The 19,975-nt window shown below is 44.4% G+C and overlaps 1 protein-coding gene across 4 annotated transcripts in view; it reads right to left on the minus strand.

The window, feature by feature from the left end:
- The window catches only part of Tmem266 (transmembrane protein 266), a 95,419-nt gene that overhangs the window by 43,970 nt on the left and 31,474 nt on the right, over positions 1 to 19,975 (minus strand). For 2 of the 4 annotated variants that reach the window (XM_010625994.2, XM_010626002.2), the window contains exons 2-3: positions 7,286 to 7,417; positions 4,093 to 4,281 (exon numbers count right to left, since the gene is read on the minus strand). In XM_010625994.2, the coding sequence (XP_010624296.1) occupies positions 4,093 to 4,281; positions 7,286 to 7,323 (227 nt within the window). In that variant the 5' untranslated portion in view covers positions 7,324 to 7,417. Of the gene's footprint in view, positions 1 to 4,092; positions 4,282 to 7,285; positions 7,418 to 19,975 lie in introns of those variants that run through there. The other 2 variants (XM_033756098.1, XM_033756097.1) reach the window with 2 other exon arrangements.

Here is a 19,975-nt window from a genome sequence, read left to right on the forward strand (position 1 = left end):
ACCCACTAGACCTGCAATTTTATGTACTAGAGTTGATGAAGAGAAAGCAGAAGTTGCAGGCTGCACCATGAGCTAAGCCTCCTAGGAACTCAACATCTCTCTTTCAAATGGAGTGATGTCCAATGCCAGAGAATGAGACCAAGGAATAAGAGGCTCTGGTTATTTGCAGACACAAAGCCCCAGCTCTGTTGCCCAGGACAATGAATACAGGCCAAATTGCATCAAGTGAAAGAAACAAGATGGTAAGTAACAGAAGAAAAAGGTCTTCAGAGGGCAGATCTTTCCCCAACCAATGACTAAAAAGGCTGAGTGAAATTAAGATCTCATTTTGGATTGAAGGCCATGAATGGAGAATTGACCCTTAAAGGCTGTAGTGCATTGTGGGTGGTTCTCTAATATCCACACTACTCGTGTCCCACCAGGTAACAGCAATGCATTTTGGGAAATGCTACAACTCAAGGAGTAGGCGTGATTGGCCTATGGACGTCCCCATATCCCTTGCCATATCTCAGTTCTAGCCAATGAGACATGAGGCAAGAGCTGTTGGAGGCTCCTGGGAAAATTCTTAGTTGCTCTCAACGGGATGATGGGTTGCCAATTCTCCCTTGCCAGACATGAATGAGGAAGGAGGTAGACTAATTACTACAGGCAGTTCTCATGGTAGTGGTTGCCAGTTTCAAGTGTGGGACAGGGACTATATAAAGATCCTAGTAGTAAGATAATTAGCTGCCCTTGAGGAGGACAGTTTCCATGGCATGAAGGAGCAAATAGGAAACAATAGGTGCTGATGAGGCTCCCAAGAAATTTGGCTGCAAAGAGGGAGAGATGGTGGGGGCCATGGGGATGTGGAGCTGAGGGAGGATATGAGAAGCTTGAGTGTATGATGAGATGGGTGAGGCTGTAGCTGATGGAGAGAGGTTTCTCAGCTGGGGAGTGGGGAGGATGAGAGTTTAGGAGATGGGACAGGGCCCAAGGGGTGTGGGGCAACCGTGCGGCCCTGTCCTTGCTCTCAAAGGGACCAACACAGTTAACTGCTGAGGGCAAGAGGGGATTGAGGAAAAGGCAGTAATTTGAAATAGCCACCAGAACTCTCCAGGACCACTGAGGAGGACAGGAAAGCAAAACAGGAAATCAAACCAAGACCGTGAGCCCAGGGAAGTGTCAATCTGCACAGCTATACGCCCAGCCCCGAAAGGCCCACCAGTGGAGGGGAATAGGGTAGGCCACAGACAGCGCTGTGGGAGGGCCGTGCTGAGTGGGTGAATTCAAGGACAAAGGGATCCTGGGAAAGTCAAGGAGCTTGACTGAGGTGGTACTCATCTGGGCCTGGGGGCTAAGCAGTTAGGGTGACTGCCCCTTCTCACCTCACAGGGCTCACGGGGACAGGCGGAAGTGGGCTTACATCCCAAACCACCTCACACCTGTTAGGGTGGGTGCTGTTCAAGACATGGAGAATAACACCAACATGCAGCAGGTGGGGAGGGAAAATGGTGCAGCCACTGTGGAAAACAAGAGTGTGGCAGGGACTTAAGATAGTAAGAAGAGAATTACCATGAGATCCAGCAATTCCTCTTCAAGATGTATATCTCAAAGAACTGCACGGCTGGAGATTTAGATCAGAGGTTTTGCTGCCTGCCTCACAAGCGCAGGGACCCTAGTTCAATCCCCAGTACCAAAAAAAAAAAAAGAACTCTAAACACAGTCTTTAGAAGATATTTGCGTATTTGTTCAGAGCAGCATCCATCACATAGCTAAAATGTGGAAGGAACCAAGTGTCAACGGAGAGACGAATGGAGAGGTAAAAACATGGGATATACTAATGGTGGAATGTTCAAAAAAGAAGGACATCCTGACATGCTATAGCATGGATGAATCCCGAGGAGATATTTCTGTTGAAATAAGCCCATCACAAAAAAGGCAAATCCCCATGAGTTCACAGATATGGGATTCCTGCAGAAGTCAGATTCAAAGGCAGATAGTGGAATGGCAGATTCTGGGGGCTGGGGGAGGTCTGATGGGCACCAAGTTGGTTATTTAACGCATACAGAGTTTCTATTCTGCAAGATGAAGAGACTTATGGGGACAGATGGCGGCGACGGCTGCCCAACAACTTAAAGAGACTTAACGCCTTGGAAGCACACACTGAAAAATGGTGAAGACAGTAAATGTTGCTATGTGTATTTAACCACAACTTGAAAAATGTTTTGTCAAAAAAGCACGCTGGGAAGTTAAAGGCATGCATTCAGCAGAGTGGCCTTGCTGTGGTGGTCATGTGAATAGAGGTTATCTAGAGTCACAGCCGAGACACCGTAAAGGGTCAGGTGACAAATAGAAGGCTAGGGTGCTACCTGGACTAGCAGCCAGGAGATGGGCCCTTTCCCAGCTCTGCCACTATGTGACTTGAGCAGGCTCCTTGTACCATGGCCCTGGTGTTCCATGTGGGTACTTGTGACACCCGCTTTCTAAGAGTCTCAGTGTCAAGGCCACCTCAAACCACGGCTGTCACTGAGCTTGAGGGACAGGCACTTGGAGAAAGGCACCTTTGCATGCTGTCCCTGAGGGCTGCTCTTTACCCATAGCCTGCCTGTTTTCTCTGGGCAGAGCGCTGGCACCGAGCTCACTGAGAGCAGGGACTCTTGGTTTTAGGTACACTGCTCCAGAAAGGGCCAGCTGGAAATGTTGAGAAAATGCCAGCAAATATGCCTAAGGCCAAGAAGCCAGAAGGAGGGGTGCGCGCCCTTCACAGTTTGCCTTTGTTTGCCTGTTTTCCCTGACTTGGAACTGGCCCGCTTCCCCTTCCTCCAGGAAGCCCTCCTGCTGCCAGCTGGATCCATTGGCATCTGTGTCCCTTGGACTCTAAGCAGCAACCCTAATGTCCCACAGGCTTCAGAATGAGCCTGGGACTTGGGGCCTCACCAGGTTCTGCATGGCACTCGCTGACTGACAGAAACCTCGTAGGCCCCATTTGGGAGCAAATAAGAAATGGTTGGGTGTGGAGGGGTTTCCCACAGAAGAGGTTTCCCAGGTTGGTCACCCCCACTGTGGTCCCCGGCAGGGGAGAGGTGGATCTCACTCTGACCACAGCCTCTCAGTGCCACTGGACTATGGGCTGGAAAGGGCCCAAGGTCTGGCTTGCTGCGAGGCCGTGTTTGACAACCACAGTGCAGTGGCTGGGGACTTTTGGGAGTGCAGAGATGGACCCCAAGAACTGGAAGCCAAGAGGACAGCCAGGAGCAGTGAGGAAAAGTGGGGGTCCTGACACCTGGCCTATATACATGAGGCTTAAACCTAACCCTGACCCACCCCATGCCTACCTAATGTCCCAACCCTGTCCCTGTCCCTAACCCTAACTGTAACCCTTCCTTACCCTTACTCTACCCTTACTCATAGTTCTAACTCTACCCCTGCCCTCACCCCTAATCCTAACCTTACCCTTACCCCTAACCCTAACCCCAGGGCTGCAAGTGGCAGGGATGGGGTAAGCTCTGTTACCAGTCCCCTTAGCTGCTCTTGAGTCCCCCTGACTCTGTGCCTGAGGCTCTGGACATACTGTACTTTCATAGGATGCCACCAGGGCATTGTCTGTGTAAACAAAGGAGTGCAGGGCCATCTACCTCAGATGGGGAGAGGCCCTCAGGGACCGAGTACAGGGAATCCAAGCTCTGGAATTTTAGGTTTAGCTAAGGCTTCTTGTTTGCTGCTAAAACACCTGGCAACTCTTCATGTTTGTAACCAGGGTTGTAATGATGCATCTAAAAACCACAGGACGGTGCTGGGAAAGCCCTGGTGGGAGTCAGAAGTCTGGGCTGCTGTGTGACCCTAGAGCTTGTCCTGCACAGGTGTACTGAGAGGGAGTTTCAGGGCCCTTAGGGATCACTCCAGCCCTTAAACAAATTTTATGCTTCTCTAAGTTCCCAGCAGCTGTCACCTGAAGCAAAAGACTGTGACAATGACAAGTGCAGTCTGTGTCCAAAGCCTTTTTTCTGAGTTGGCTGATGTGGGCCTCTAGTCCCCCACTAGTCAGCACTTTGTCTATACGATGCCTCGCAGGAGAACCCAACTGCTTCTCCATGGCTGCGGCCCGGTACCTACCCTTCTGTTTGGTACTCCTCATCCAGATTTGACAGGAGCTGCGAGCCCGCCATGGACAGGTCGACGGCAGCCAGGGGCAAGTCCCGATAGGCAAAGTTCACCAGCTGCACAGGAGCAAGGCTCTTGGTTTCTTCTTCTACTTGTTGGGAGATGATCTCGACTTCGGAAATTCCTCCTTCAATGGCAGGCCTGGTGGGACAACAGGAAAGGATGGGCCCCAGACCAAAATCCTGCTTCTGTTCCTTGAAAGGAGGAGATGCAAGCACCAGTATCAGCTGTGCTGAGGAAGCACAAGGTTGTCACATGTGTGTCCCCGGGACTGGACTAACACCCTGACCAGTGCCCTCTTCACAGGTTGGGAAAGAAAGGGAAGAGGAATTGCTCAGGTCTAAATGTTAACAAGGGCCAGGACCTTTGTCAGGGGAAGGCAGACACACAGGTGACAACTGCCAGGCCATGGCCTAGACTTTTAGGACTCTGGGTCACTGCACTTTGCACTTTATACTGGAGTAGATACTTTTAAATCATCTCACGGTTCCTTGAGTATGCCTGTCATCTGTTCCATGATAGGGAAAGATGTCTTTGTTTACCACTGGGCACAGTGGGAGTCTACCTGGAGACTTTGAGGGATCTTGGGAGCCTTGAGTGAGGAGGACAGGACAGCCAGGGACAGCTGGAGTTGTTGCTCCCTTCGTGTTAGAAATGGTCTTACCAGGTCGCCCTTTCTAAGATTGGAGTAGGAAGTGGGGTTCACCTGACCAGACGTCTGAGGTGACCTAGGTCCTATGTCACGGTAGGCTCACTTTGGGCAGTGTAGATAACCCACAGCTCTCCTGGCAGAAGAACATCCCAGAACATCCCAGCTAGGGGCAGTGCTATTTCCTGACCACCAGGGATGCCTGGCAGTCTGTGGGGGCACTGCTGGCAGTCACTGCTGACAATGTAGATGAGATCGGGTGTACATGGGATGAGGTGGCCCTAGAGTACTGACACTTGAACGGGGTGGGGACATAACACACCCTGCAGTGTACTTAACACTGTGTACTGTCCTGCCACAACACTAATGGAACCCTGGCTGGGTAACTTTGCTTTCACTCCCCAGGTGCCATCTCTGGTCCTCCCACAATCCTCCACTCCATCTCCTCCTGTAGAATCTGAGGGGCTGGGTCTTATTCTTCTGGCCAAAAAATGAAGATTAGAAAGGAAAATAGTATGAATGAGTAAAGAGTAAAATTGAAATATCTGAGGGAACACTGAGGGTCAGCGTCTTGGGTAACGAGGGTTCAGTTCTAACACGGAGGTAGCAGTGTAGGCTGCTGCAAAAGGTTCATGACTTCTGGTGCCAGCCCTAAAGCTACCTTCTGTGGGGTTCCTCCTGGGCTTGAGTTTCTCTAGGTGAAACTCAAGAAAGTGAACAGAGGCTACTTGGTAGACATTCCTTCTCATCCTATGGTTTGAGATGGACAGAAGACTGGAGCAAGTTGGAGCAGCTCTGGAATAAGCCCTCCACATGGATGGGGACCTCTAGAGCTGAAACTTTTCTAACAACCACCAAAGCCTAACCAGCAACGCGTGACAAGAGCTCTCAAGGACATTCTGAGCTGAACCTACCTGCCTCTCTTTCTCTTGGATCATCTAGATAATGAAGGGGAAAATGTAGTTCTTATTTGAGTACCACAGGCAGCTGCTGGGCTGTCTGTATTCACCGAGCAATTCCCAGTGGCCTGGGTTTCTTTTGTAGGCCTTACTTAAACCTTTGCTTTTTTGCTACCTGTCAAGCACAGATAATAGCACTTATCACTGCGTGACATTTACAAAATGACTCAAGAATCTCAGACAGAACAGAGGAAGTGCAGCTTCTGTGTTTCTCAACAATTGATAGAAAAGTGTGGGTGTTTTTAGGGGGAATCCCAGCTCCTCTGGATGTTTTCCAAAAAGTACATGCTGGGTTGAATATGCTCTCTTTTTTTGGGGAATGTTCAAAGCAACTAGGGATTTCTAAACTAAGTAAACAAGACGCTCTGCTCAGTGGGGAGTTCAAGGAGGGCTGAAGCGAGTTTATGAGCTTAACAAAATATGGCTCTCAGAAGCACAAAACAAATTACTTCTGCCTTCCTAACTTTCCAGCCTCCTAGTCACTTTCTGCCAATGGCCATGGTTTCCCAGCTCCATTTCCAGTCACACAGCCAATTCTGCACAGAGGTGAGTCCTCCTTTGGTGGGAATGACAGTTTCACAGTTCATGGCCTAAGTATCATCTTGGGTGAGCATCAGTAGAGTGAACAGAATGTATTAATGGTTCTATTCCCTGCCTCTCCTTAAACCCAGGCCTTTACCATGTGACTGTGCCATTTCCCTCATCAGAATGAAGAGCTGCTTCCCACCCCTTGGACTCTGTTTCCAGTTACATGACTCGTGTTGGCCAACAGGATGCTGGTGGATATGATGCCCGGGGGGTATGGACAGGCAGTGGTGAATTCTACCCGTGCTCTTATACTCCCAATGTCAAATGAGAGGGATTTAGCATGGCTAAGGAAGAGCGGAGCCCAGTCTCACCTAGATTGGCAGACAGCCAGACCAGCCCCACCCCACGGAGATCAGCAGGGCTATCCAAATGGCAGTCCACACGTGTGAATGACATTTACTGTTGTCTCTTGCTGAGGTTGGTTGTCCCCAAGCACTGCACTGGTCATAGATAATGGCTTCATTATGCATGGGGCTGTGTAAGCCAGGCCCAGGGGCCCAGGGCCAGGGAGGTCAGGAGAGTATGGTATCACAGACAGACTGTTATTCTTATCCTAGTAGTGCTTTTGTCAAAGGGTAGCAAAACAAAATAAATAATCACCTGGTTACACCAAACTGGTACTTGGAGGGTGAAATGCTTGGTCCACCCTGTGTCTTAGGTTGGGGGAATGGAAAGCAAGTCTCCCTTAAGAGCTCTGCCCCTGCTTTCATAGAACCTTCTTTTAGAAATTCTGTCACGATTTTAAAATTTCCTTGCAATTCCTGTTTGGTTCATTCATCCCAGGACACGTCCTAATGTTCTCCATCTTTGCTTTTGAAAGGTTCTCCTTATTTTTGTGGCCAAGATCTATACAAGGAATTGTGTATAGTGGTTGCCTGAATTGAAGGACCTTGTCTTGTGTGAGACTGACACCATTCCTGACTCAGAGAGCAGGTCCCACGGTACTCACTGTGGATCTGTCATGTTGAAAGGTGCCACCAGGGCCATGGGTTCCTTATGTCTAGCGGGGCTCAGGTGTCCTAAAGCCTGCTGTCAGCATTTCCAAGTGCAGCTTCCATAAGACACGTACAAAAATAGTGCCCTGAAAACAAAAATAGGAATTTATTACCTTCAGATGCTAATCTGAAGTTCTCCTGAGCACATCTAAAATCAGAAGTGCTTAGAACTTTTCCCCACTTTTCTGCACAGTAATGTTGAATAGATTCTTCCAATAACCCAGGAGAGGGATAACAATAGGCATGGTTTTTCCTTTTTTAAGAGATGAGAAGATGGAACCAGAGTGAAAAAGTAATTTCCTTTCTCTTCCTCCCTCTCTTTTCCTTTCTCTTTCTCTTTCATTCTCATTTTCTTTCTATCCCTCCCTCCCTTTTTTAATAATATTGTTTTTACTTTGAGGGGGGCAGTCTTGCTAAATTGCCCAGCTTGGATTGGCTTTGAAGTTGCAATGCTCCTGCCTCAACCTTCTGAGCTGCTGGGATTACAGGTGTGTGCCCACACCAAGCTCAGAATTCACCTCAAAGTGACTTTTTTTGTGTGTGTCACACAGAGATAATGGAAGGAAACCAGTTTTCTGACTGTTTATCCACAGTACTTTCCACCAAGCTCTCATGGCCCCAAAGGCAACATAACCTGTAGTCTGTCTCTTTATTCTTCTAGGCTTTTCTCTGTGCCTCTCAACTGGGTCTTCAATGAGAGGCAGCAGGGCAGCTAAGAGGACAGACTGTGGAGGCAGACTGTCATGGGAGCCAGACTTACCCCTTCTGCCCTCAACTTCCCCATCCATAAAATGGGGACAGTAACAGAACCCAATGACATAGTGTGTGTAAGGCACGTAGAATAGAATGCACACATGATAAGTTCAACATCAGTACTGCCTTTCGTTATTGTAAATATGATGTTTTCATAAATTAAAACTCCTCAGGATGTTGAGCCTGGGCACAATCCAAGCACCCGAATGGCTGAATATAAGACTGTCTCCTGAAATCTGACCTAGGTAACAGAATATATTTTTTCAACCAACCCAACAGTACCATCCAGAAGTCACCTGGGAGACAGCACAACCCAGCAGAGAGTACACAGATAGGGATGGAGCCTGGTTTGGATGGCTGTGAACAAGTCTTAACGAGGCGACTAGAAGGTGCAGTCCTTCTGTAAGTTGCATTTTACCACAAACTGCTGCTCCTCTAAGAAATCAATGTAGGATAAAACCCTTTCTCCCCTCAGCGTGGAGGGGCATTTCAGCTAGGAAGACTAACAAGTGGGTAGTTTTCACAGGCAAATTACTGCAGGCTGAGAAGCTCTAGGGCACAGAATGTCAGTATACCAAGCTCTGTGTAACAAAGAGAACCCAGAGTACATGCTAAAGACCTCTGAGGAATCCGAGAAGGCCTGAATTTGGAGCCACTGAAAAAAGGAGAGGGGGAGCTCTCTAAAATCAGAAGGAACTCAATACAGAAAGCCACCAACTATTTCTATACCAGAGGTTTTATGGGTGAGGGGTAAAAAAAGCACAGAGTCAGGGCAACACCAGGGAAAATCTGGACCTTACTAATGGTTTTAGTTTGCCCCAGTGGACCTCAGGGAGGAGGGTCTAAACATTAAACACGGAACTCTCCTCTGTGGAATTTGTGATTGTGTTTTAATTGCACAGCAAAACATTATAAAATTATCCATTCCACAATGTAGATTTAACCAGTCTCATCTTTTTGTTTGTTTGTTTTCTTCATACATTCTCAAGTTAGCAAAGCCTTCTCAGGATTAAGATGGGTCATGTGCATCGTCTAACCTCAACAGACAGTGAAGCCAGGATTAAGGTCCAGGACTAGAGGCTGGGTGGGCAATGTTCCCTCCCAGAAATGTGTCTTAACAAGCAAGTATTTGATATGTGACACTAGGCACTAGCCCTGAAGGACTCAGTAGGAAAGCCCCTGTGTTCATGGACCCTCCAGTCTAGCCAGGCAGGGTTGAGACACAAAAACCCCAAAGTTTTTGCTTCCCCTAAATAGCAAGGAACAAAGAAAAATTGATAAACCTATACTTATAAATATAATAAACATGAACTGTGCACTTATTACAGCTGATGTAAAATATATATAAAGAGTAGACATAAAAATGATGAAAAATAGTTTAAATTTTACTTTTAGGAAGGATTGTTTCAAGTATACAATTGCAAGGAATTGTGTAATAGATCTCCAGTTCCCTATCACCCAACTCCAGTAGTTATCAGCTCTTCACAGTCTTGTTTTCTCCATATGCCTGCCCATTCCCTAACCCTTAAGATTATTTTGAACTAAATCCCAGGTATCACTTCATCCACCTGTAAATGTTCATTATGTAGCTCTAAGAAGGGCTCCTGCTGAAAGACAACCATACCACTTTACCACCCGAGTCAACTGCAATTTAATACCATAAAATATCCAAACATTGCTCTCATTCCCTTATTTGTCCTGTAATCTTTTAGAAGTTTCTTCAGTCTGGACCCAAACAAGGTCCACACATCAGCATCGGTTAACATGACCCTTGAGTCTCATTTAATCCACAGGATTTGCTTCCTATCTCATTTTCCCAGGCAATATATTGGAAAAAATGGATCTCACCATTTTCCACTGTTCTGGTGGTAGTGTTTAAAATGTCCTCTGTCCCTTATATTTCTTTTAGTCTATACAGACTTTAGTTAAAGTTCATTTTGGGGGGAAGACTTTATGGGTGGTGTCACAAATTTCTTCTTGGCACTCTTTTTATGATACTGACAGCCATTGATGATCTTGTCCTAGAGCCATTCATTCATCAGGGTTTGCAAAATGGTGATCTTTTAATTTTTTCCTTCTTTATTAATAAACTGCTACAAAGTCAAACTTTCATCAATGATTTGATGAGCCCAAGGTACAGTTCATCTAGGAAAAGGATAAAAGCTTAATGTCCTCTTTTTTATTTACTGAATTTCAGAATGGTGACCGGATATCTTGTCATCTTCACCTTCCAAAGTGACTGGAGGGGTGATTGCGTTGTTGTGCAGAACCCTGGATTCCTACACTCACTCTCTGAGGTGGGTGGGGCGTGGAGGCCCTGGAAAGTGGCAGCAGTGTCCTAGAAAGGACATGTGGACCTGGGAAAGACAGAATGGCCTCTGTAGTACAAGGACAAAGATAAGGGATGGATGAGGCTAAGGTCTTCTTTATTTTTATTTTTAATTTTTGCTACTGGGGATCAAACTCAGGACCTTGTGCTTGTGAGGCAGGCAGCGGTACCACTGAGCTACTTGCTCAGCCCCTAAGATCATCTTTAGAGAGTACAGTACCATGTAGCTGCTTCTGCTGAAGGTTTGATTCCCAAAAAGCAACACAGTATAGAAGGCTAGCACCTTAAGACAATGGGAATACGGAGCCTGGGTGTTATTTAAAAATAATATTTTCTAAACAAAACCACCCCCAGAGCACTAGCCTAGCACAAAACAGGTGTCGTCTAGCACTCTATAAATGAACATCTGAAGTGCAAACCTTCTGCCTCATCAACCTGGTAAAAAGCAAAAAAGAACATCTGCTTTGGATTTGCTGCGTCTGGCTGTGGCGGATGGAGAGGCTGCTTCAGAGGCCTGTCTAAAATCCTAGTCTCTTCTACCCATGGCTCATGCCTCTCTTTACTAATACCATGTTTGCTTGTTGCATCCAGATCTGCAAAGACCTTTCTCAGCTGGTGTCCTTGAGATTTGAGGACTGGAGAAGGCTGCTAAGCACCTACCAAGCACCTTCCTCACACACCAGGGAGACAAAGCTGAAATTTAGTTCTGCTGTCCCCAGAGGCCCCAGGTCCATTCCTCAGCCCTCACTCAGCTGACAGCCCTAGGTACGCATGGCCTGCATTCACAGCCATTTCAGTGGTTCCCACATCTGCCTGTACTCAGACCTTTAGGGAGATACACATTAATTTATAGGGTACATCGCATAAATGTGAGCAGAACGAGAGGAGGTGGAGTCTGAGACGTGTTAGTGTTCACGTTTCTGACAGCAGCCACTGCAGCATGTGACTCTCTAACCTCTCATCCACCAGGTTCTCTGGGTGTTGTTTTAGAAACCAGATTTCTGGGTCCAGCCATGAAATTTCTAATTGAGTACGGCTAGGATGGGGGCCTGAAAGTTGACCATTCAAACAAATTTAGGGGATAACAATTTGCTGGTGCATAGACCACAATGATCTGTGAATCAGAGGGTTTGCTGGTGGTGAAGCAGGTATCTGTACCCCTCTTGTGCAGAAGTTAATGGGCTACAAAGCTATTGGGTGGAATAATCAGCAGAACTTATGCTGGCCGGGCTGCAGAACCAGAGGTGACTACTAGGAATGCTTTTGTTTGCAAGACACAGAATGTCTCATCATGGAGATTGAAGTGATGAAGGTTGTTACTATGTTTTCTAACATGAAGACTGAGGATCAGGGCACTCCAGCTGTGGCAAAAGGAAACCATCAGGGTACACTGTTTTTTCCCCTCAGCTTTCTTGTGTATGACTGACAGATAAAAGTCATATATTTAGAATGCAATACAAGTTTTGAACTGAATGTAGTGGTACTCAGGAGGCTGAGGCAATAGGACTGCCTGTGCCTAGGAGTTAGGAGCCAGTCTGGGCAACACAGCAAGAGTAAATCTCAAAAACAAAAAAGTGGAGGACTTCTGGGAAGATGGTGAAGCAGTAAGCAGCAACAAATCAGCCTCTCTGGGATCTGGAACCCAGACACTGAAAAATAATAACTTGGGGAAGAAAAGAAGGCAGGAGGTAGAATCCTGGGACCCAGAAAGAAGCTGACAGTTGTGGCCTATCAAAAAACTGCAGAGACAGAATGTAACACAGAAAAAAGAAGGGGCAATCTGCACTTTCTCCCTGGCTCCTGCCTTACAAATACAGAGCTGGAATGGATCGGGCTAGTGGATCCTGTGAGCTGCAACAGTGGGTAAGTGACTCCAGCCCGGGCGCCTGCTGCATCCCCTGAAGTGAGTGCTCTGACCCACACCAGGGAGAGTCTGGACTTGGAGCAGCTGCGGGCTGGCTGTATTTCAGGACTCCCAGCTTTATATTCCCATGGACACTGGGTGAGGGTCAGCCACCGGAGACAGCTGTGGCCAGGGAGCCATAGTCAGGCCGGCAAGAGACACGCAGAGTGTTTTACGTTAAAGGACCCAGGGCCATTCCCTCCACCAGAGGCCAGGTTCAGCCCAATCCTCTAGAATCTGAAAGCCCGGGGCCGTGCCCGTGTCCAAGCCTGCTCTTCCACCACTGTGTCTGGCAAGGACCTGGGCTTTGACTCGTCTCCCAGTGAATGCTGGGACTCGTCTTGAATTGAACATTACCCCAACACTGTGTGAAGACAAACACACATTTGAAATCACAGATGAATTATTTTGTGTTTGTTTTTGTGCATTTGGTTGTTTTTAAAGTGCGAGCATTGTTTTTATTGTTTTTGTTTTGGTTTGTCATTGTGGGAAGGGTAGGGGAAATGTAATAAGGGAAAAGAAAAAAATAGGAGAAAATGAAAAAATGGAAATAAAATGTTTGTAAATGGGAAGGGGAGGAGGGGGTGAAGGGAGGGCAGGGACAAGGGGAAAAAATGACAACCAAGACCTATCATGTAAAGATACAAGATCCCAATGATGAATGTAACTGTACTGTATACCTAAAATGTACCAATAAACTCAATGATGAAAAAAAAAAGTTGGTTCTTTCAAAGACAAGAGTAGACAAATCCACAGCTAATCTTCAAAAGAAAAAAAGGAAAGACTCAAATCTATGCAATTAGAAATGAGAAGGTGAAATCACAATGAATTCTGCTGAATCCAGAAGATTACTGGTAACTACTTGGAGAATCTGTACTCTAATAAAATGGAATACTCAAAAGAAATAGATAAATTCCTAGATACATATGAACTACCAAAGGGAACTGAGAAGATATAAAAATTTTAAACAAGCCAATGTCAGTCAGTGAAATTGAAGAAGTAATAATAATTTTAAAAACCTACCAACTAAGAAAATCCCAGGTTCTGATGGAGAGCTATAGATCAATTTCTTTAATGAACATAGTTGCAAAAATCCTCAGTAAGATTCTGGCAAAAAGAATGCAACAAATCATCAAAAAGATCATATATCATGACCAAGTAGGATTCATTCCAAGGATACCATGACAGATGTCCATATACAAATCAATAAATATAATTTACCACATAAATAGAATCAAGGATAAAAACTATATGATTATCTCAATAGACACACAAAAAAGCATTTGACAAAATTCAGCATTCATTTATGGTAAAAAAAAACCCTCAAGAAAATAGGAATAGAAGGCTTTTATCTTAATCTGATTAAGGCCATCTATGATAAAACAATGACCAACTTCATACTGAATGGTGAGAAGCTGAAAGATTTCCTTCTAAATTCAGAAACAAGTTAAGGAGAACAACATAATTCTCAAAATACTACCTGGAGCAATTAGTTAACAAAAAGAAATAAAAGGGATATAGGTAGGGAACACAGAAGTTCAATTATCATTATTTGCAGATGACAAGATCCTCTACACAGAAGTACCTAAAAATTTAATCAAAAGGCTCCTAGAATTAAAAATTAAATTCAGTATTGTAGCAGGATATAAAGTCAGCACTCAAAAATCAGTATACTCCTGTCCATCAATAATAAACTCACTGAGAGGGAAATTAGGGAACCAATACCTTTCACAATAGCATCAAGTAAAAAAGAAATACTTAGAAATTAACTTAAAGTAACAAAAGACCTTTACGATGAAAACTAAAATACTCTGAAAAAGGAGGTCAAAGAAGTTATTAGAAAATGGAGAGATTTCCCCTATTCCTGGAAAGGCACAACTATCCTGAGGTTCATATAGAACTAGGAGAGACCTAGAATAGCAAAAACTATTCTGGGTAGCAAGGGGAAGGAAGTGGGTATAACAATCCCTGACCTCAAGTTATATTACAAAGCTAGAGTCATAAAAACAGCATGGCATTGGCAAGAAACAAAGCAAAACAAAAGATCTGTGGATCAATGGAACAGAGTAGAAGATACAGAAGAACTCCAGGCACAACTCAGTTAACAAAGGGACCAAATACCTTCACCAGAGGAAAGACAGCTGAGAAAATTGGCTTTCTACGCATTGAAGGTTGAGCCATATCTTAGACACACACTAAGCTAAAATCAAAATTGATCAAAGATCTCAACATTAGAAACACTTAATCTGCTAGAAGACAAAACAGGTAAAACTCTTACAGATACAGGTGTAGCCAAAGACTTTCTGAATAAAATCCCAGTTGTCCAAGAAATAATACCAAGAATCAGAAAATGGGATCACATTAAATTAAAAGGTTTGTATGTTTTGAACAGCATCTCTCCTTTTCTCTCATCCTCCAGCCCCTGGTAACCACCATTCACTTCTGTTACAATGAATTCAAGTTTTTTTTAAGCTTCCACATATAAATTAGATAATGTATATTTGCCTTTCTACGTCTGGTTTATTTTAGCATAATGTCTTCAAGTTTCAACTATCTTGTTACAAAAGGCAGAATTTCCTTTTTGGGGTCAAGTAATATTCCAGTGTGTGTGTATCTTACATTTTATCCACCAATCAGTTGGTAAAGACTACTATAGTTTGGATCTTAAGCGTCTCCTGAAGGCTCCTAAACACCTGATCCCCAAGATGACACTATGGGGAGACTGAAGCCTTTAAGTAGGGTTGAGGAGTGGGATGTCTTTAGGTCACAGGGGGCTGGCCCCAGGGGGATGATGAGATTCCAGCCCCTTTCTTTTGCTTCCTAGCTGCAAGGTGAGCAGTTTTGCTCTGTGCCACCTTTCTCACCAATGCTGTCAGATACAATACTCCTGTCTGCAGAGGCTAAAAGATCATGAACCAAAATAAGCTTTTTCTTTTAAGAAGTTGGTAGCAGCAGAGAGCTAACTCATCCAGAGACTTAAATTGTATCCCCATCTTGCCTATGGAGAGTAATACTGCAAGGCACATGGGATGGGGGTCTCACATTGGGACAATGACTTTATACCCTTTGGATATACACCCGAGAGGGTTTATTTTTGGCTTTTCATTCTGTCCCATTGGTTTCTGTGTCCATTATTATGCTTGTATAATGCTGTTTTGATTACCATTATTTTATACTATAATTTGAAATCAGGAAGTGTGATACTCCCAACTTTGTTTTTTTGTCTCAAGATTGTTTTGGCTATTGGGAGCCTTGCAGGTCCACATGAGTTTTAGAAATGCTTTTTTCTACTTCTCTAGAAATTCCAATAGAATTTTTTTTGTACCAGGGATCAAACTCTGGACCTTGTGCTTGTGAGGCAGGTGGCAGAACCACGGAGATAAATCCCCGGCCCTCCAGTAGAATTTTGGTAGGGAAGATGTTGAATGGTTAGATGGCTTTGGAGAGTATGGGCATTTTCACATTATTAATTCTTCCAGTACAATAATATATCTTTTCATTTGTTTATGTCTTCTATGTCTTTCATCAATGATTCATGATTTTCAATGTACAGAGAACCACAGTCTTTTTATCATGTCATTCTTCTACCTTGCATAAGATGCGTTCCTTGTGTTTGCCACCCTGGGTTACAGAATGGTTGCTGCAGCTCCAACTTACACATCTTCATATCAGCTCCCAAATGTAACAAATCAAAGGCTTTCCCCTCACAAGCTTGGATCTTTTATTCAGTAGACATTATCTTTCAAAACTTTCTCCTGATATCTCCTTGGGCAGAACTGGGTTGCATAGTCACAAGGCTGCAAAAGAGACTGGAAGTTTTATGACATCCTAGACCAGTCATGATTCAGCTCTTGGGGATGGGCACATTATTTCTATAGTAATAGTATCAGATCTCTCAGCAAGGAAGAAGCTTTTGCATAGGTAACTGATGTCTGACCAGGTTTAGACACTTCTCATATAGTCCCAATGCTCAGCAACACTTCCTGAGCCTTCAAAGAAGACTGGCAAATGCTGGTGAGTAGCCGGCAGGAAATGTGAAAGATGTGGTCTCAAAAACCTTACGGTGCTGGGCATTTGGCTCAGTGGTTCTGCTACCTGCCTCACAAGCGCAAAGACCAGAGTTCGATCCCTGGTACCAAAACAAAAGAAAAAACCCCCCAAAAAACCAAAACGCCTTAGGGTTCCTTTATTTGGAGACAGAACTGCATGCACGTCAGGTTCAGTTTGAGATGTTTTCTTTTTTGTGGGGAGTACTGGGGATAGAACTCAAGACCTTGTGCTTGCAAAGCAGGCAGTAGAACCACTGAGCTAAATCCCCTGTCCCCTTAGGTTCAGTTTGGTATCCTAATGCCTGCTGCAGAATCCAGGTCTAGAGAGAAACCACTGCGCTAGGCACCTTTCATGGCCATGATGCTGCTGCCCCCAGGAGGAGAAGGCTGTGCCTTTTGCATTAGATGAGAAGGTTTCTGCACAGCAGCATAAGGTCATTCTTGTTCTTGCCTCGACCCACTAATACCTTGCTCCATGAACAAAGAGTTAAAATGAAGAAAATCAATCATGCACCTGAGAGTCCTACTCTAATCTCTGAGTCTTGCGAAATTCTTAGCTGCAGATCTGCTGAGTGGGCAGAGAGCCTGCAGTGGCTCTTTTCTGGGTGCAGCAAGGTCTCCTGGGGGCCCAGTTAATTTTCTACTGTTTGTTGTCCTTCACTGATGTAGTAAGGCAATCTGTCAATTAGTACTGATCTCATGAAACATGGGAAATACACAGCAAAACTGGATCAAATCATCTAACACTGCTCAGGTATTCTAAGAGGAAAACCAAGAGAACCATCATCAAAATTCTTCCCTTGCCTTCAATATCTTCTTTCAAATTCTGAGCTTCCCTAAACTCCCCCTCCAAAATACATCCCTACATTGGGCATACCACGAGGCCCTGCTGGGATGAAAGGGTTCCTTGGCACCTGGCCCCTGGCCTTCCAGAAAGCATTTGTCTCAATCATCTGATGTCCTTTTCCTTCCAGAATTCTGCAGAGCTTCTGGCAGACTCAAAGAGCTAAGATTTGGGGAACCACAAATGGGCTCGGCTGCAATAGCGGCCCTGTCACATCCAACCCTTCTCCACCCCTGATTAAGGAGATCTTAGATGTAAAGGCCACCTTCCAAGCTCCTTGAAACTCTCCAAGGAAGTCTTATGATGTAAGTGATGCTCACTGAAGTATGTTAAGAATCCAGATAGAGTTGACTTTGTGGCTGAATTCCACATGGCACTAGGTAAATGATTGCTTTTTGGTAAAAGTCTTCTTTAACCAGTACTTTTCATATTACACAAGGTAAGATTATAACAATGACCCCATTTCTTACTTGCCTTGTTTTAATGTCACCTTTGTCATTCGACTTTTTATTGCCCTTTCACCTGGTCACTGGGTGTGGCCACGCGACTTGGATTACTCCAAGAAGACTGCAAATATGACAGCACTCTCCTCATCTGGCTTGATGTCTGCCAACCTCTTCCATTACCACAGCAGCAAGCCAGGCTGGAGGAAGACAGCTGTCCCAGCCATGGCCAGTCAATAGCCACCTGCTCTTGAAGTGTGAGTAAGCTCATCCCAGACCACAAGAGCTGCCCCACGGCGCCCAGTCTACATAGCTGACTCAGACTCACGAGAAATAGAACTCATGAGTTTTTGTTTTTTGGTTTAAAAGTCATTCTGCAGTCAATTAGCAACTTCTATGTCAGAGGAACTACACTGAACATCGAGGTAAGAGAGATCAATGAGATGTGATCACAGCACCAAAGAAACTCTTGGGTTAGTGGTGGAGACAGATGCATAGATGGAAATGCAAACTGAGGAAGTGAAAGTAACAAAGAATTACCAAGGAGTGTTTTGAAAGCTGGAAACTTGACTATAAATATTAAGTAGGTGGCAGGTACAATCTCCCTTTTTCTTCAGCAATTTTCTAAGGAAAGATTTTTTTTTAAGACCACTGAGTTTTGGGGTGGTTTTTTATGGGGTATAGATGCATATCTACTGCACTAATATGAAAATATGTATTTTTAAAATGCTTTAAAATGCTCCCTTGTTCTTGAGGTCTCTATGTCAATATCCAAGTGTAAAAATCCTTACTTGGAATTATGCAAGCATGCACTCTTACTTAATGGTTAATTTTTGCGGGATTGTAGTTAAATAGCAAAATCAACTCTATAATTTGCTTTTATCCCTTAGGAAGATATAACTGGACATTCTTTCCAATCAGAAGACACTGGTTTATATTTTTCTAATTTTTTAATTCACATATATACACATATACATTTGTAACTTTATCTAAGATAGTTATAAAATGTGTGTTTTAGTGGAGTCTTTTTTCTTTTTGAGACAGGGTCTGTGTAGTCCAGGCTGGCCTCTAACACGCAGCAATCCTCCTGCCTCAGCCTCCCAAGGGCTGGGATTACAGGTGTGTGCCACCACACCCGGCAGTGGAGTCTTAGTCTTTTCTTTTGCACCTGCTTCCTTGTTGTCTGACTGCTGTCCTCGTCATATATATACACACACACATATAAATATATACACACATACACACATGTATAAACATATATATGATATATATATCATGTACATGTTTTTCTTTGTGCTCATAAATCTACATATAAGTATTTCATCATTTGTATTGTTGAAATATATATTATTCATATTTACCTGTTCCTGGCTTTTCCTATTCAACAACATCTTATAGAAATCCTCCTCAACCAAGTCAAGTAGATACAACTAATCTATTCCTCTGTAATTTAGGTAACAGTTTTCCTGTTCATACTGTTGTTCTTAGTTTTTGGGGGAAGGCGTGTGTGTGAAAAATGCTTGTGTATATTTTATTACCTATGTTCTGGTATTTTTACCTATGTGAACCTCCAGGAGTGACATTAAAGGGCTAAATGAGTATATATTTTAAACTTTAACATGAGACAAAATTGCTTCCCAGAGGGCTGTACAAATTTGCACTCTACAGCAAAGTACGAAAGTTACCTTTGAGAGGAGACTCTTAATCACAAGCTGCTGGACGTGGATGTGGACCAGACTTGTCCATATACCCGCTTAATTGTACGCTCTGCTCCAGACAGCAATGAAGCAAAAATCAGAAAAATGGAGGATAACGGCAAAGCCCAAAATAGCTATATTCTTACGCCAAAAAAATATTGCTTTAAACACAACATTGCTATGAATTGTTTCATGGGATCCTATTTTCTTTCCTGTGCCATAAACCCTAACTACTCAAACTAACCTAATGGCCTTATCAGTTCTTGGATCTGCTTGAGAAAGCTTCCCTCCCTGCACCCCGGGATTTATAAGCTGGCAAAAGAGAGTGGGTGGAAAGACTACAAGCTTAAAAGTCACGGAGTTCTAACCAACTAGATAAAAATCATTACCAAAGGAGAAAAGTTCTAGAAGAGTCATTTTTTTTTTTTAACAATGAGCATGTGTGCACAGAGGTTGGTGCCCAAAATACCACTTGGGCTCTCTTCCCAAGTGATGCGGATGGAAGACAAACCCTTCAGTCTAGAAAATATCCCTTCTTAGAAGGGAGTACCAGAATTTCCTAGGCTTGCCTGTCCTCATTCCCAGGGGAGGGCAGCCATCTCTACTCACAGGCAGCAGGTCTGTGC

The sequence above is a fragment of the Fukomys damarensis genome, unplaced genomic scaffold (genome assembly GCF_012274545.1).
Source record: "Fukomys damarensis isolate Sample0158 unplaced genomic scaffold, DMR_v1.0_HiC HiC_scaffold_25, whole genome shotgun sequence".
Taxonomy (NCBI): domain Eukaryota; kingdom Metazoa; phylum Chordata; class Mammalia; order Rodentia; family Bathyergidae; genus Fukomys; species Fukomys damarensis.